The 18,883-nt window shown below is 44.8% G+C and overlaps 1 protein-coding gene across 1 annotated transcript in view; it reads right to left on the bottom strand.

Moving 5' to 3' along the window:
- Positions 1-16,242: 16,242 nt before the first annotated feature.
- LOC112075758 (IQ motif and SEC7 domain-containing protein 1-like) overlaps positions 16,243-18,883 on the bottom strand; it is a 41,668-nt gene continuing 39,027 nt past the window's right edge. The window contains exon 11 of the mRNA XM_024142698.1: positions 16,243-16,676. Within this exon, the coding sequence (XP_023998466.1) occupies positions 16,243-16,676 (434 nt within the window). The remainder of the gene's footprint in view (positions 16,677-18,883) is intronic.

Here is an 18,883-nt window from a genome sequence, read left to right on the forward strand (position 1 = left end):
AAAAGGAGTGGTAAGTCTGGCTGCACATCTGACTGGCTGATTTATTGCAATTTGAGAAATGATCTGAAATGATGAATAACTAAACTCAACAAAAAGAAGAAGAAACTGTATTATGAAGCCAAGATCAATGATATAAAGAATGATGGGAAAAACCTTTGTAGTACTTTAAATGAAATGATGGGCAGAAAGTCAAATTAAACTCCATCTTTCATCGAATCAGATGGCTTATTCATCACAAAACCATTTGGATGTTGTCAATTTTTAAATTATTACTTCATTGGCAAAGTGGGGCAAACTTAGGCAGGAAATGCAAGTTTGAATTTTGTAAAGTTAGTGTGGAAGAGGTGGGAAAATTATTGTTAACGATCAATAATGACAAACTCCTGGCATTAACAACTTAGATTAAAGCTACTGAGGATGGTAACTGACTCTATAGCCACTCCTATCTGTCCTATATCTAATCTGAGTCTAGAGGAAAGTCTTTGTCCTCAGGCCTGGAGGGAAGTCTTTGTCCTCAGGCCTGGAGGGAAGTCTTTGTCCTCAGGCCTGGAGGGAAGCCAAAATCAGTCCCGCTACCCAAGAGTTGTAAAGCGGCCTTTACTGGTTCTAACAGCAGACCTATCAGCTTGCTGCCAGCTCTTAGCAAACTGTTGGGGGAAATTATGTTTGACCAAATGCAATMCTATTTCTCTGTAAACAAATTAACAACAGACATTCAGCATGCTTATAGAGAAGGGCACTCAACATGTACTGCACTGACACAAATTACAGATGATTGGTTGAAAGAAATTGATAATAAGAAGATTGTGGGAGCTGTACTGTTAGATTTCAGTTTTGCAGTCTGTTTTAGAATGGGTGGCCAGTAATTAACTGGTCCTGAACATCTTTAAAACTAAGTACATTGTATTTGTTACAAATCATTCCTTAAGTTCTAGACCTCACCTGAATCTGATAATGTACAGTGTGGCTGTTGAACAAGTTGAGGAGACTAAATTACTTGGCGTTACCTTAGATTGTAAACTGTCATGGTCAAAATATTTTCACAGTCCCCAAATGCAGAACAAATTCAAGAAAGTGTACAGTATTATATTGAGCCTTATTGCATGGAACTCCCTTCCATCTCATATTGCTCAAATAAACAGCAAACCTGGTTTCAAAAAACAGATAAAGCAACACCTCTCCCCTATTTGACATAGTTTGTGTGTATACATTGATATGTAGGCTACGACTGCCTTTTTATAAATGTATGTAGTTCTGTCCTTGAGCTGTTCTTGTCTAACGTTCTGTATTATGTTTCATGTTTTGTGAGGACCCCAGGAAGAGTAGCTGCTGCTTTTGCAACAGCTAAAAATACCACTGGTCGTGTTCTCTATGAAAGGTGAATTTAATCCTATGATCTGATGACAGATGATCGGTATACCAACCGATCATCTATTGAGTTATTGTTCCATAGAAATGTATCTACACTGTCTACTAAACATTAATAACACGTGCTCTTTCCATGACAGACTGACCAAGTCAAAGCCCTTGTTGATGCCACTTGCTAAATCCACTTCAATCAGTGGAGATGAAGGGGAGGAGACGGGTTAAAGAATAATTTTTAAGCTTTGAGACAATTGAGACATGGATTGTGTATGTCTGCCATTCAYAGGGTGAATGGGCAAGACAAAATATTTCAGTGCCTTTGAACGGGGTATGGTAGTAAGTGCTATGCGCACTGGTTTGTGTCAAGAACTGCAACGTTGCTGGGTTTTTCATGCTCAACAGTTTCCCGTGTGTATCAAGAGTGATCCACCAGCCAACTTGACACAACCGGGGGAAGCATTGGAGTCAACATGGGCCAGCATCCCTGTGGTGGACCGGCTTTCGACAACTTGTAGAGTTCCTGCCCCGAAGAATAGAGGCTGTTATGATTAGGAAGGTGTAAGTCGTTTTGACATTTTGAGGTCTACCCTTTTAGTGCTGCAATCTACCAGTTGAAATCATAATGAAGTGGATTTTGAATTGGAGGCCGATCTCCTGATCTCACAGTCAGTACTTTACAGCACAGTGGATTGCAGAGGTTCACAAAAAGTGCATTCTGAAATTATTCAGACCCCTTGACTTTGTCCCCATTTTACGTTACAGCCTTTTTCTAAAAGGAATTTATGCAAATGTATAAAAAATAAAAAAAACATAAATATCACATTTATATAAGTATTCAGATCCTTTACCCTCTCTGCCCATTCATCGCCATTTTACCTGTTGTTATTGTCTTAGCTGATTAGCTGTTGTTGTCTTACCCGTTGTTGTCTTAACTAGCTCTCCCAATCAACATCTGTGATTGCTTTATGCCTCGCTTTATGTCTCTCTCTAATGTCAATATGCCTTGTATACTGTTGTTTAGGGTTGTTATCATTGTTTAAGTTCATTGCGGAGCCCCTAGTCCCACTCAACATGCCTCAAATACCTCCTTTGTCCCACCTCCCATACATGGTGTGACCTCACCTAGCATAACTAGTGCGTCCAGAGATGCAACCTCTCTTATCATCACTCAATGCCTAAGTTTACCTCCTCTCTACCTGCACCCTACCATACCTGTGTCTGTACATTATGCCCTGAATCTATCCTACCACGTCTAGAAATCTGCTCCTTTTATTCTGTCCCCAACGCACTAGACGACCAGTTTTGATAGCCTTGAGCCGTACCCTCATCCTACTCCTCCTCTGTTCTTCAGGTGATGTGGAGGTTAAACCCAGGCACTCTCATTTGTTGACTTCTGTAACCATAAAAGCCTTGGTTTCATGCATGTTAACATCAGAAGCCTCCTCCCTAAGTTTGTTTTTTTCACTGCTTTATCACACTCCGTCAACCCTGATGTCCTTGCCGTGTCTGAATCCTGGCTTAGGAAGGCCACCAAGAACTCTGAAATTTCCATCTCCAACTATAACATTTTCCYTCAAGATAGAACTGCCAAAGGGGGAGGAGTTGCAATCTACTGCAGAGATAGCCTGCAAAGTTCTGTCATGCTTTCCAGGTCTATGCACAAACAGTTCGAGCTTCTAATTTAAAAAATGAATCTCTCCAGAAATAAGTCTCTTACTGTTGCCGCCAGTTATAGACACCCCTCAGCTCCCAGCTGTGCCCTGGACACCATATGTGAATTGATTGCCCCCCCATCTATCGTCAGAGTTCGTTCTGTTAGGTGACCTAAACTGAGACAAGCTTAACACCCCGGCAGTCCTACAATCTAAGCTAGATGCCTCAATCTCACAAAAATTATCAAGGAACCCACCAGGTACAACCCTAAATCCGTAAACATGGGCACCCTCACAGATATTATCCTGACCAACTTGCCCTCCAAATACACATCTGCTGTTTTCAATCAGGATCTCAGCGATCACTACCTCATTGCCTGCATCTGCTATGGGTCCGCATTCAAATGACCACCCCTCATCACTGTCAACACTCCCTAAAACACTTCCGCGAGCAGGCCTTTCTAATCGACCTGGCCCGGGTATCCTGAAGGATATTGACCTCATCCCGTCAGTAGAGGATGCTCTGTTCTGTGAAGGGAGTAGTATACAGCGTTGTACGAGATCTTCAGTTTCTTGGCAATTTCTCACATGGAATATCCTTAATTTCTCAGAACAAGAATAGACTGACGAGTTTCAGAATAAAGTTTTATATTTCTGGTCAATTTGAGCTTGTAATCGAACCCACAAATGCTGATGCTCCAGATACTCAACTAGTCTAAAGAAGGCCAGTTTTATTGCTCTTTAAATCAGGACAACAGTTTTCAGCTGTGCTAACAATAATTGCAAAAGGGTTTTCTAATGATCAATTTGCCTTTTAAAATGGTAAACTTGGATTAGCTAACACAAAGTGCCATTGGAACACAGGAGTGATGGTTGCTGATAATGGGCCTCTGTACGCCTATGTAGATATTCCATAAAAAATCTGCCGTTTCCAGCTACAATAGTCATTTACAACATTAACAATGTCTACACTGTATTTCTAATCAATTTGATGTTATTTATTGGAAAAAATTTGCTTTTCTTTAAAAACAAGGACATTTCTAAGTGACTCCAAACTTTTGAACGGTAGTATGTAATATATATATACAGCCATATAGTTTACTGTATATATGGTTCTGGAGAGGACTAAAGCCATAAGTATACCACATATATATTTCTAGAGAGGACTACAGCAGTAGTGTACACATGGAGAGGACTACAGCAGTATGTACACATGGAGAGGACTACAGCAGTATGTACACATGGAGAGGACTACAGCAGTATGTACACATGGAGAGGACTACAGCAGTATGCACACATGAGAGAACTACAACAGTTATACACATGGAGAGGACTACAGCAGTATGTACACATGGAGAGGACTACAGCAGTATGCACACATGGAGAGGACTACAGCAGTATGCACACATGGAGAGGACTACAGCAGTATGTACACATGGAGAGGACTACAGCAGTATGCACACATGGAGAGGACTACAGCAGTATGTACACATGGAGAGGACTACAGCAGTATATATACATGGAGAGGACTACAGCAGTATGTACACATGGAGAGGAACTACAGCAGTATGTACACATGGAGAGGACTACAGCAGTATTTACACATGGAGAGGACTACAGCAGTATATATACATGGAGAGGACTACAGCAGTATGTACACATGGAGAGGACTACAGCAGTATGCACACATGGAGAGGACTACAGCAGTATGTACACATGGAGAGGACTACAGCAGTATGCACACATGGAGAGGACTACAGCAGTATGCACACATGGAGAGGACTACAGCAGTATAACACATGGAGAGGATTACAGCAGTATGTACATATGGAGGGATTACAGCAGTATGTACACATGGAGAGGACTACAGCAGTATGTACACATGGAGAGGATACAGCATATGCGCACATGGAGAGGACTACAGCGTATGTACATATGGAGAGGACTACGCAGCTATGCAACATGAGAGACTACAGCAGTATGCACACATGGAGAGGACTACAGCAGTATATACACATGAGAGGACTACAGCAATATGCGCACATGGAGAGACTACAGCAGTATGTACATATGGAGAGGACTACAGCAGTATGCAAACATGGAGAGGACTACAGCAGTATATACACATGCAGAGGACTACAGTAGTATGTACATATGGAGAGGATTACAGCAGTATGTACACATGGAGAGGACTACAGCAGTATGTACACATGGAGAGGAACTACAGCAGTATGCAAACATGGAGAGGACTACAGCAGTATATACACATGGAGAGGACTACAGCAGTATATACACATGGAGAGGACTACAGCAGTATGCACACATGGAGAGGACTACAGCAGTATGTACACATGGAGAGGACTACAGCAGTATATATACATGGAGAGGACTACAGTATGTACACATGGAGGACTACAGCAGTATGTACACATGGAGAGGACTACAGCAGTATGATGGGACTACACAGATGTAGGAGAGGACTACAGCAGTATGCACACATGGAGAGGACTACAGCAGTATGCACACATGGAGAGGACTAGACATGGAGAGGACTACTGCAGTATGTCTATGAAGCACCACATAACCAACACAACACACCCATGGATAACGAGACAAAACAAAGATGGACATACAGGGTCACACTCAGCCAGCAGATATTATACAGTCGTGGTCAAAAGTTTTGAGAATGCACACAATATTAATTTTCACAGTCTGCTGCCTCAGTTTGTATGATGGCAATTTGCATATACTCCAGAATGTTATGAAGAGTGATCAGATGAATTGCAATTAATTGCGAAGTCCCTCTGTGCTATGCAAATGAACTAAATCCCCCAAAAACATTTCCACTGCATTTCATCCTGCCACAAAAGGACCAGCTGACATTATGTCAGTGATTCTCTCGTTAACACAGGTGTGAGTGTTGACTAGAACAAGGCTGGAGATCACTCTGTCATGCTGATTGAGTTCGGATAACAGACTGGAAGCTTCAAAAGCAGGGTGGTGCTTGGAATCATTGTTCTTCCTCTGTCAACCATGGTTACCTGCAAGGAAACACATGCCGTCATCATTGCTTTGCACAAAAAGGGCTTCACAGGCAAGGATATTGCTGCCAGTAGGATTGCACCTAAATCAACCATTTATCGGATCATCAAGAAACTTCAAGGAGAGCGGTTCAATTGTTGTGAAGAAGGCTTCAGGGCCCCCAAGAAAGTCCAGCAAGTCCAGGACCGTCTCCTAAAGTTGATTCAGCTGCGGGATCGGGGCACCACCAGTACAGAGGCTTGCTGAGGAATAGCAGCAGGCAGGTGTGAGTGCATCTGCACGCACAGTGAGGCGAAGACTTTTGGAGGATGGCCTGGTGTCAAGAAGGGCAGCAAAGAAGTCACTTCTCTCCAGGAAAAACATCAGGGACAGACTGATATTCTGAAAATGGTACAGGGATTGGACTGCTGAGGACTGGGGTAAAGTAATTTTCTCTGATGAATCCCCTTTCCGATTGTTTGGGGCATCCGGAAAAAAGCTTGTCCGGAGAAGACAAGGTGAGCGCTAACATCAGTCCTGTGTCATGCCAACAGTAAAGCATCCTGAGACCATTCATGTGTGGGGTTGCTTCTCAGCCAAGGGAGTGGGCTCACTCTCAATTTTGCTAAGAACACAGCCATGAATAAAGAATGGTACCAACACATCCTCCGAGAGCAACTTCTCCCAACCTTCCAGGAACTGTTTGGTGATGAACAATGCCTTTCCAGCATGATGGAGCACCTTGCCATAAGGCAAAGTGATAACTAAGTGGCTCGGGGAACAAAACATTGATCTTTTGGGTCCATGGCCAGGAAAACTCCCCAGACCTTAATCCCATTGGAAACTTGTGGTCAATCCTCAAAGAGGCGGGTGGACAAACAAAAACCCACAAATTCTGACAAACTCCAAGCATTGATTATGCAAGAATGGGCTGCCATCAGTCAGGATGTGGCCCAGAAGTTAATTGACAGCATGCCAGGGCGGATTGCAGAGCTTTTGAAAAAGAAGGGTCAACACTGCAAATATTGACTCTTTGCATCAACTTTATGTAATTGTCATATAAAAGCCTTTGACACTTATGAAATGCTTGTAATTATACTTCAGTATTCCATAGTAAACATCTGACAAAAATATCTAAAGACACTGAAGCAGCAAACTTTGTGGAAATTAATATTTGTCCATTCTCAAAACTTTTGGCCACGACTGTACTTCCCGAAAACAGCCAGTCAATCTGTTTTACTGTGAAACCCGACAGTGACACAATGAGAGTCATTCAGCTGTCAGCTAGTCATTCTGCTAGGCTACAGCCCACTAGGATCAGGCTTCAGCCCGCGTAGGCTAGCATAGAATCCCCACCGTCTCCTATACCTGTCCTTCAGATCAAAACATGAAACCTCTTTAAGCAAAACACAGATTTCATCCAATACATCCTGCAAAATCAAATGCATGTTTTATTAGCCTCTAAAAAAATGCTTTAAATAAATCAGTGGTAGGGTTCAGCCAGGCTGCTGGGTGGAGGTGAATCCATATTAATCAGTGGTAGGGTTCAGCCAGCTGCTGGGTGAGGTGATCCATATTAATCAGTGGTAGGGTTCAGCCAGACTGCTGGGTGGAGGTGAATCATATTAATCAGTGGTAGTGTTCAGCCAGACTGCTGGGTGGAGGTGAATCCATATTAATCAGTGGTAGGGTTCAGCCAGACTGCTGGGTGGAGGTGAATCCATATTAATCAGTGGTAGGGTTCAGCCAGACTGCTGGGTGGAGGTGAATCCATATTAATCAGTGGTAGGGTTCAGCCAGACTGCTGGGTGGAGGTGAATCCATATTAATCAGTGGTAGGGTTCAGCCAGACTGCTGGGTGGAGGTGAATCCATATTAATCAGTGGTAGAGTTCAGCCAGACTGCTGGGTGGAGGTGAATCCATATTAATCAGTGGTAGGGTTCAGCAGACTGCTGGGTGGAGGTGAATCCATATTAATCAGTGGTAGGGTTCAGCCAGACTCCTGGGTGGAGGTGAATCCATATTAATCAGTGGTAGGGTTCAGCCAGACTGCTGGGTGGAGGTGGAATCCATATTAATCAGTGGTAGCGTTCAGCCAGACTGCTGGGTGGAGGGAATCCATATTAATCAGTGGTAGGGTTCAGCCAGACTGCTGGTGGAGGTGAATCCATATTAATCAGTGTAGGGTTCATCAGGCTGCTGGGTGGAGGTGAATCCATATTAATCAGTGGTAGGGTTCAGCCAGACTGCTGGGTGGAGGTGAATCCATATTAATCAGTGGTAGGGTTCAGCCAGACTGCTGGGTGGAGGTGATCCATATTAATCAGTGGTAGGGTTCAGCCAGACTGCTGGGTGGAGGTGAATCCATATTAATCAGTGGTAGGGTTCAGCCAGACTGCTGGGTGGAGAGTGAATCCATATTTAATCAGTGGTAGGGTTCAGCCAGACTGCTGGGTGGAGGTGAATCCATATTAATCAGTGGTAGGGTTCAGCCAGACTGCTGGGTGGAGGTGAATCCATATTAATCAGTGGTAGGGTTCAGCCAGACTGCTGGGTGGAGGTGAATCCATATTAATCAGTGGTAGGGTTCAGCCAGACTGCTGGTGGAGGTGAATCCATATTTAATCAGTGGTAGGTTCAGCCAGACTGCTGGGTGGAGGTGAATCCATATTAATCAGTGGTAGGGTTCAGCCAGGACTGCTGGGTGGAGGTGAATCCATATTAATCAGTGGTAGGGTTCAGCCAGACTGCTGGGTGGAGGTGAATCCATATTAATCAGTGTAGGGTTCAGCCAGACTGCTGGGTGGAGGTGAATCCATATTAATCAGTGTAGGGTTCAGCCAGACTGCTGGGTGAGGTGAATCCATATTAATCAGTGGTAGGGTTCAGCCAGACTGCTGGGTGGAGGTGAATCCATATTAATCAGTGGTAGGGTTCAGCCAGACTGCTGGTGGAGGTGAATCCATAATTAATCAGTGTAGGGTTCAGCCAGACTGCTGGGTGGAGGTGAATCCATATTAATCAGTGGTAGGGTTCAGCCAGACTGCTGGGTGGAGGTGAATCCATATTAATCAGTGGTAGGGTTCAGCCAGACTGCTGGGTGGAGGTGAATCCATATTTAATCAGTGGTAGGGTTCAGCCAGACTGCTGGGTGAGGTGAATCCTATTAATCAGTGGTAGGGTTCAGCCAGACTGCTGGGTGGAGGTGAATCCATATTAATCAGTGTGTAGGGTTCAGCCAGACTGCTGGGTGGAGTTGAATCATATAATCATGGTAGGTTCAGCCAGACTGCTGGTGGAGGTGAATCCATATAATCAGTGGTAGGGTTCAGCCAGACTGCTGGGTGGAGGTGAATCCATATAATCAGTGGTAGGGTTCAGCCAGACTGCTGGGTGGAGGTGAATCCATATTAATCAGTGGTAGGTTCAGCCAGACTGTGGGTGGAGGTGAATCCATATTAATCAGTGGTAGGGTTCAGCCAGACTGCTGGGTGGAGTGAATCCATATTAATCAGGGTAGGGTTCAGCCAGACTGCTGGGTGGAGGTGAATCCATATTAATCAGTGGTAGGGTTCAGCCAGACTGCTGGGTGGAGGTGAATCCATATTAATCAGTGGTAGGGTTCAGCCAGACTGCTGGTGGGTGAATCCATATAATCAGTGGTAGGGTTCAGCCAGACTGCTGGGTGGAGGTGAATCCATATTAATCAGTGGTAGGGTTCAGCCAGACTGCTGGGTGGAGGTGAATCCATATTAATCAGTGGTAGGGTTCAGCCAGACTGCTGGGTGGAGGTGAATCCATATAATCAGTGGTAGGTTCAGCCAGACTGCTGGGTGGAGGTGAATCCATATTAATCAGTGGTAGGAGTTCAGCCAGACTGCTGGTGGAGGTGAATCCATATTAATCAGTGGTAGGGTTCAGCCAGACTGCTGGGTGGAGGTGAATCCATATTAATCAGTGGTAGGGTTCAGCCAGACTGCTGGGTGGAGGTGAATCCATATTAATCAGTTTGGGTTCAGCCAGACTGCTGGGTGGAGGTGAATCCATATTAATCAGTGGTAGGGTTCAGCCAGACTGCTGGGTGGAGGTGAATCCATATTAATCAGTGGTAGGGTTCAGCCAGACTGCTGGGTGGAGGTGAATCCATATTAATCAGTGGTAGGTTCAGCCAGACTGCTGGGTGGAGGTGAATCCATATTAAATCAGTGGTAGGTTCACCAGACTGCTGGGTGGAGGTGAATCCATATTAATCAGTGGTAGGGTTCAGCCAGACTGCTGGGTGGAGGTGAATCCATATTAATCAGTGGTAGGGTTCAGCCAGACTGCTGGGTGGAGGTGAATCCATATTAATCAGTGGTAGGGTCAGCCAGGCTGCTGGGTGGAGGTGAATCCATATTAATCAGTGGTAGGGTTCAGCCAGACTGCTGGGTGGAGGTGAATCCATATTAATCAGTGTAGGGTTCAGCCAGACTGCTGGGTGAGGTGAATCCATATAAATCAGTGGTAGGGTTCAGCCAGACTGCTGGGTGGAGGTGAATCCATATAAATCAGTGGTAGGGTTCAGCCAGGACTGCTGGGTGGAGGTGAATCCATATTAATCAGTGGTAGAGTTCAGCCAGACTGCTGGTGGAGGTGAATCCATATTAATCAGTGGTATGATTCACCAGGCTGCTGGTGGAGGTGAATCCATATTAATCAGTGGTAGGGTTCAGCCAGACTGCTGGGTGGAGGTGAATCCATATTAATCAGTGGTAGGGTTCAGCCAGACTGCTGGGTGAGGTGAATCCATATTAATCAGTGTAGGGTTCAGCCAGACTGCTGGGTGGAGGTGAATCCATATTAATCATGTAGGGTTCAGCCAGAACGCTGGGTGGAGTGAATCCATATTAATCAGTGGTAGGGTTCAGCCAGACTGCTGGGTGGAGGTGAATCCATATTAATCAGTGGTAGGGTTCAGCCAGACTGCTGGGTGGAGGTGAATCCATATTAATCAGTGGTAGGGTTCAGCCAGACTGCTGGGTGGAGGTGAATCCATATTAATCAGTGTAGGTTCAGCCAGACTCTGGGTGGAGGTGAATCCATATTAATCAGTGGTAGGGTTCAGCCAGACTGCTGGGTGGAGGTGAATCCATATTAATCAGTGGTAGGGTTCAGCCAGGCTGCTGGTGGAGGTGAATCCATTATTAATCAGTGGTAGAGTTCAGCCAGACTTGCTGGGTAGGTAGTGAATCCATATTAAATCAGTGGTAGGTTCAGCCAGACTGCTGGGTGGAGTTTAATCCATATTAATCAGTGGTAGGGTTCAGCCAGACTGCTGGTGGAGTTGAATCCATATTAATCAGTGGTAGGGTTCAGCCAGACTGCTGGGTGGAGGTGAATCCATATTAATCAGTGGTGGTTCAGCCAGAACTGCTGGGTGAGTGAATCCATATTAATCAGTGGTAGGTTCAGCCAGACTGCTGGGTGGAGGTGAATCCATATTAATCAGTGGTAGGGTTCAGCCAGACTGCTGGGTGGAGGTGAATCCATATTAATCAGTGGTAGTGTTCAGCCAGACTGCTGGGTGGAGGTAATCCATATTAATCAGTGTAGGGTTCAGCCAGGACTGCTGGGTGGAGGTGAATCCATATTAATCAGTGGTAGGGTTCAGCCAGACTGCTGGGTGGAGGTGAATCCATATTAATCAGTGGTAGGGTTCAGCCAAGACTGCTGGTGGAGGTGAATCCATATTAATCAGTGGTAGGTTCAGCCAGACTGCTGGGTGGAGGTGAATCATATAATCAGTGGTAGGGTTCAGCCAGACTGCTGGTGGAGGTGAATCCATATTAATCAGTGGTAGGGTTCAGCCAGACTGCTGGGTGGAGGTGAATCCATATTAAATCAGTGGTAGGGTTCAGCCAGACTGCTGGGTGGAGGAATCCATATAGAATCAGTGGTAGGGTTCACCAGACTGTGGGTGGAGGTGAATCCATATTAATCAGTGGTAGGGTTCAGCCAGACTGCTGGGTGGAGGTGAATCCATATTAATCAGTGTAGGGTTCAGCTCAGACTGCTGGGTGGAGTGAATCCATATTAATCAGTGGTAGGTTCAGCCAGACTGCTGGGTGGAGGTGAATCCAATATTAATCAGTGGTAGGGTTCAGCCAGACTGCTGGGTGGAGGTGAATCCATATTAAATCAGTGGTAGGGTTCAGCCAGACTGCTGGTGGAGGTGAATCCATATTAATCAGTTTGGGGTTCAGCCAGACTGCTGGGTGAGGTGAATCCATATTTAATCAGTGTTAGGGTTCAGCCAGACTGCTGGGTGAGGTGAATCCATATTAATCAGTGGTAGGGTCAGCCAGACTGCTGGGTGGAGGTGAATCCATATTAATCAGTGGTAGGGTTCAGCCAGACTGCTGGGTGGAGGTGAATCCTATTATAATCAGTGGTAGGGTTCAGCCAGACTGCTGGGTGGAGGTGAACCATATTAATCAGTGTAGGGTTCAGCCAGACTGCTGGGTGAGGTAATCCATATTAATCAGTGGTAGGGTTCAGCCAGGACTGCTGGGTGGAGGTGAATCCATAATTAATCAGTGGTAGGGTTCAGCCAGGCTGCTGGGTGGAGGTGAATCCATATTAATCAGTGGTAGGGTTCAGCCAGACTGCTGGGTGGAGGTGAATCCATATTAATCAGTGGTAGGGTTCAGCCAGACTGCTGGGTGGAGGTGAATCCATATAAATCAGTGGTAGGGTTCAGCCAGACTGCTGGGTGGAGGTGAATCCATATAATCAGTGGTAGGGTTCAGCCAGGACTGCTGGGGAGGTGAATCCATATTAATCACTGGTAGTAGGTTCAGCCAGACTGCTGGTGGAGGTGAATCCATATAATCAGTGGTAGATTCAGCCAGCTGCTGGGTGGAGGTGAATCCATATTAATCAGTGTAGGGTTCAGCCAGACTGCTGGGTGGAGGTGAATCCATATAATCAGTGGTAGGGTTCAGCCAGACTGCTGGGTGGAGGGTGAACCATATTAATCAGTGGTAGGTTCAGCCAGACTGCTGGGTGGAGGTGAATCCATATTAATCATGGTAGGGTTCAGCCAGACTGCTGGGTGGAGTTGAATCCATATTAATCAGTGGTAGGGTTCACCAGACTGCTGGTGGGTGAATCCATATTAATCAGTGGTAGGGTTCAGCCAAGACTGCTGGGTGGAGGTGAAATCCATATTAATCAGTGGTAGGGTTCAGCCAGACTGCTGGGTGGAGGTGAATCCATTATTATCAGTGGTAGGGTTCAGCCAGACTCTGGGTGGAGGTGAATCCATATTAATCAGTGGTAGGGTTCAGCCAGACTGCTGGGTGGAGGTGAATCCATATTAATCAGTGTAGGTTCAGCCAGGCTGCTGGGTGGAGGTGAATCCATATTAATCAGTGGTAGGTTCAGCCAGACTGCTGGGTGAGGTGAATCCATATAATCAGTGGTAGGTTCAGCCAGACTGCTGGGTGGAGTTGAATCCATATTAATCCAGTGGTAGGGTTCAGCCAGACTGCTGGGTGGAGTGATCCATATTAATCAGTGGTAGGGTTCAGCCAGACTGCTGGTGGAGGTGAATCCATATTAATCAGTGGTAGGTTCAGCCAGACTGCTGGGTGGAGGTGAATCCATATTAATCAGTGGTAGTGTTCAGCCAGACTGCCTGGGTGGAGGTGAATCCATATTAATCAGTGGTAGGGTTCAGCCAGACGCTGGGTGGAGTGAATCATATTAATCAGTGTAGGTTCAGGCCAATGCTGGGTGGAGGTGAATCCATATTAATCAGTGGTAGGTTCAGCCAGACTGCTGGGTGGAGGTGAATCCATATTAATCAGTGTAGGGTTCAGCCAGACTGCTGGGTGGAGGTGAATCCATATTAATCAGTGGTAAGGGTTCAGCCAGGACTGCTGGTGGAGGTGAATCCATAATTAATCAGTGGTAGGGTTCAGCCAGACTGCTGCGGTGGAGGTGAATCCATATTAATCAGTGAAAAAAGTCATGGCAAAAAACCGAAAGTGGATGAATCAATTAATAGGTGGGTTTCTTCAGCCAGACTGCTGGGTGGAGAGTGAATCCATATAATCAGTGGTAGGGTTCCAGCCAGACGATGGGTGGAGGTGAATCCATATTAATCAGTGGTAGGGTTCAGCCAGACTGCTGGGTGGAGGTGAATCCATATTAATCAGTGGTAGGGTTCAGCCAGACTGCTGGGTGGAAGTTGAGGTGAATCCATGAAGAGGTCCAGAGTTCGGCTTCCCCACCGAGACAGACCTGGTTTTATCCAGTTTAAACTGGACTGAACCGGTCAGTAGAACAGTAAACTAGTCTGAAGCTGTTTGGAGCACAGTGATCCACTTTGAACCAGTCTGATCTGGTTTGTCTCTATGAAGCACAGTGACTAACCCAGCTGAGATCCGGTCGGTAGATACAGAACTCTGCTGTGGAACCAGAACCAGCCAGGTAGAATCCTCACAGTTCTAATGCAAAGGTAACCAGATATATATACACTGATAAGCCTAATAACTAATACAAGCTTTGATAGGCTTATTGATCAGAATAGTGAAACTATACCACAGGTCTGCTACGTAAATAGAGTATAATACTGCCTTATGGAATCATCGTCTGTTAACAACAATAATAACAACAGTTGATTATATTATTATCATTATTTATACAAAATACATTAATATGCACGATATACACAAAGCAAAGTGACTAAATTAGTCAATGCTTTAATAATTGGCACAGTTATTTATGTCTGTTATTGTACAGGCAATGAGCTGTCAATATCACAGTGAAATGACACCTACGGCTAGGCTGTATTACAACACTGGAACAGCTGCTAGTCTATAAACTGACTGTCATGTTGGTCTACACATTCTAGAGTCAGGTTGTTACTATGGAGACACATTTTCTGCTTCTGCCAACACTAGTAGGCAAGTAATAATATATGTGATAAATATTCCCAGTAATTCCTTGATTGATATAAAACAGAAAATAGATAAAGATTTAGATAGACGTATATTTTAAATAGCCATGGTGTTGACTTGCTTTATGTTGCTTGGTAAGGAGAAGAAATACATAATGTAGATATCATTTTAAAATCAGCTGTACTAAAGGATCAGTCTAGAGGAACCCGTCTTTAGTTAAATCAGCTGTACTAAAGGATCAGTCTAGAGGAACACGTCTTTAGTTAAACCAGCTGTACTAAAGGATCAGTCTAGAGGAACGCGTCTTTAGTTAAACCAGCTGTACTAAAGGATCAGTCTAGAGGAACCCGTCTTTAGTTAAATCAGCTGTACTAAAGGATCAGTCTAGAGGAACCCGTCTTTAGTTAAACCACCAGCTGTACTAAACGGATCAGTCTAGAGGAACCCGTCTTTAGTTAAATCAGCTTGTACTAAAGGATCAGTCTAGAGGAACCCGTCCTTTAGTTAATCAGCTGTACTAAACAGGATCAGTCTAAAGAGGAACCCGTCTTTAGTTAAATCAGCTGTACTAAAGGATCAGTCTAGAGGAACCCGTCTTTAGTTAAATCAGCTGTACTAAAGATCAGTCTAAAGGAACCCGTCTTTTAGTTAAATCAGCTGTACTAAAGGATCAGTCTAGAGAACCGTCTTTAGTTAAACCAAGCTGTATAATACAGATCAGTCTAGAGGAACCCGTCTTAGTTAAAACCAGCTGTACTAAAGGATCAGTCTTGAACCCGTCTTTAGTTAAACCAGCTGTACTAAAGGATCAATCTAAAGTTAATTTCCTCCAATTCTGCACATTTTGCCATTGTGTATTCTATCAGTTAACTCTCAACAATAAGTTGAGACACCAACTGTCCTCCCCCCAAATATATATATATTAATTGCTCATGCGTCTCGTGGGCCTCGACTTGCCCATTCCTGGTCTAGAGGAACATGTGTTTCTACGGTCTTAAGGTGGCGATTAGTTGTATGGACAGTTGGGAGGTACTCCTGACAGACCAGTCAACTGGAGGACACAGAGCTGGGCCATGAACCTCCTCTTCTCCCTCTCCCTTGGAGGGTCTCTGGCTGAGTGAGAATTCAGTCTAGATCCATAATGTCAATCCAAACAACCATGTCCCGGTCACCAGTCAGAGACATCTGTCCCCATTGTCTCTTGTAGGTCCTGTAGGGGACAGGAGCTCTAAACAGAGGTCCTGCCATTCATCCGTCCCTAGTCTGTCTCTAGGAGCTGTGTGTGTGTGTGTCTGTGGGCGTTTCTGTCCTTAAACACGGTGCTGTGCCGCTGTGTTTGGTCTTGTGGAGGAGGGATGGGGGTGGGAGGCAGTGGGTGGTGGTGAGGAGGGGGAGGAGGATGAGAGGAGGAGGGGGCAGACCAGGGCAGGGGGGTGGTAGTGGTGGTGGTGTGGTAGGGTGGAGGGTTCTGGCAGTACTGGGCTCCTTGAAGCAACTGGGCCTGTGTATCTGCCTGGCTCTGGGCCGTCTGGTGTTGGTTGGAGGATGCGCGGTACGGAAGTTGAGGGTGGAGTGCTGGGGGGACAGAGGGGGACTTGGACCTCTTGGTCCCAAACAAAGAGCCCAGGAGGAAGAGGTGGTGGGGGCGGAGGTCCTCTGGAAGGACCGCCTCTGTCTCGGGAAGACGTGGCTCTGCGTCTCATGTGGGGACTGGGGTGGCTAATATGGAGCCTGTGGACCAGAGAGGACAGTTAGGACACAGACAGAGCAATCAGTCACACTGTGAAGTTACTAACAGTGGTTACACTGTGTAGCAGACAGTACAGTCAGAACATACTGTAGACTTGCAACCATTTCCAGGGCAGACCAGACAATGGTCAACCACTGATCAACTAACCTGGTCCTGGAGAGATACAGGAATGTGCAGGGTTTCGCTCTACCCCAACACTCAACTGGTCATTAAGACCTTGTAAGCTGAATCAGGTTGTGTCAGTGCAGGTCTGGAACCAAAGCCTCATCATGTAGCTCTTTAGGACTAGGATTGTGGAACATATCTTATCCTCTGTTTTCAGGAACAGAACAGGTGACATTAAACAAGGCTGTTGGAACCTTCATAGTCATGCTGCATCCAGACCAGGCAGAAGAATTTATAAAGGATATATTATGTTCACCACCTGACATTCAAATCAAATCAAAATTATTTGTCAAATACGCCAAACACAACAGGTGTTCACTTTACGGTGAAATGCTTACTTACACCCCTTAACCAAGAGGCAGAAATAGAGTTAAGAAAATATTTACAAAAAATACACCACCGGTCAAAACTTTTAGAACACCTACTCATTCAAGGGTTTTTCTTTATTTTACTATTTCTACATTGTAGAATAATAGTGAAGACATCAAAACTATGAAATAACACATATGGAATCAAGTAGTAACCCCCAAAAAGTGTTAAACAATTAAAAATATATTTTATATTGAGATTTTTCAAATAGCCACCATTTGCCTTGACAGCTTTGCACACTCTTGGCATTCTCTCAACCAGCTTCATGAGGTAGTCACCTGGAATGCATTTCAATTAACAGGTGTGCCTTGTTAAAAGTTAATTTGTGGAATTCTTATTTAATGTGTTTGAGCCAATACGTTGTGTTGTGACAGGGTAGAGGGGTATACAGAAGATAGCCCTATTTGGTAAAGAACCAAGTCCATATTATGGCAAGACAGTTTAAATAAGCAAAGAGAAACGACAGTCCATCATTACTTTAAGACATAAAGGTCAGCAATGCGGAACATTTCAAGAACTTTGAACGTTTCTTCAAGTGCAGTCAAAAAAAACATCAAGCGATATGATGAAACTGGCTCTCATGAGGACCGCTCAGGAAGACCAGATTACTCTGCTGCAGAGGAGACGTTCAGTAGAGTTACAGCCTCAGAAATTGCATTTCAAAAGTTTGGGGTCACTTAGAAATGTTTCTTGCTTTCCATGAAAAAATGCATGACATTAGTTGCAAAAAGAATAGGAAATATAGTCAAGACATTGACAAGGTTATAAATAATGATTTTTAATTGAATAATAATAGTGTCCTTCAAACTTTGATTTCGTCAAAGAATCCTCCATTTGCAACAATTACAGCTTGCGACCTTTGGCATTCTAGTTTTCAATTGTTGAGGTAATCTGAAGAGATTTCACCCCATGCTTCCTGAAGCACCTCCCACAAGTTGGATGGATTGACGCGGCACCTTCTTACGTACCATGCAGTCATGCTGCTCCCACAACAGCTCAATAGGGTTGAGATCCGGTGACTGTACTGGCCACTCATTATAGACAGCATACCAGCTGACTGCTTCTTCCCTAAATAGTTATTGCATAGTGTGGAGCTGTGCTGTGGTCATGTGTCCTGTTGTAGGAGGAAATGGCTCCAATTAAGCGCCCGTCACAAGGGTATGGCATGGATTTGCATAATGGAGTGATAGCCTTTCCTCTTCAAGATCCCTTTTACCCTCTACAAATCTCCACTTTACCACCACCAAAGCACCCCCAGACATCACATTGCTCCACCATGCTTGACAGACGGGTCAAGCATTCTCCAGCATCTTTTCACTTTTTCTTCTTTGTGATCCGAACACCTCAAATTTAGATTTGTTTGTCCATCACAATTTTTTCTAATCTTCCTCTGTTCAGTGTCTGTGTTTTTCCCCATTCTTAATATTTTATTTTTATTGGTCCAGGGAGAGATATGGCTTTTTCTTTGAAACTCTGCCTAGAACGCCAGCGTCCCGGAGTTGCCTCTTCCACTGTTGACGTTGAGACTGGTGTTTTGCGGGTACTATTTAATGAAGCTTGCCAGTTGAGGACAGTTGAGGACTCAACTAGACACTCTAATAGTAACTTGTCCTCT

Source organism: Salvelinus sp. IW2-2015, unplaced genomic scaffold (genome assembly GCF_002910315.2).
Source record: "Salvelinus sp. IW2-2015 unplaced genomic scaffold, ASM291031v2 Un_scaffold3375, whole genome shotgun sequence".
Classification (NCBI taxonomy): domain Eukaryota; kingdom Metazoa; phylum Chordata; class Actinopteri; order Salmoniformes; family Salmonidae; genus Salvelinus; species Salvelinus sp. IW2-2015.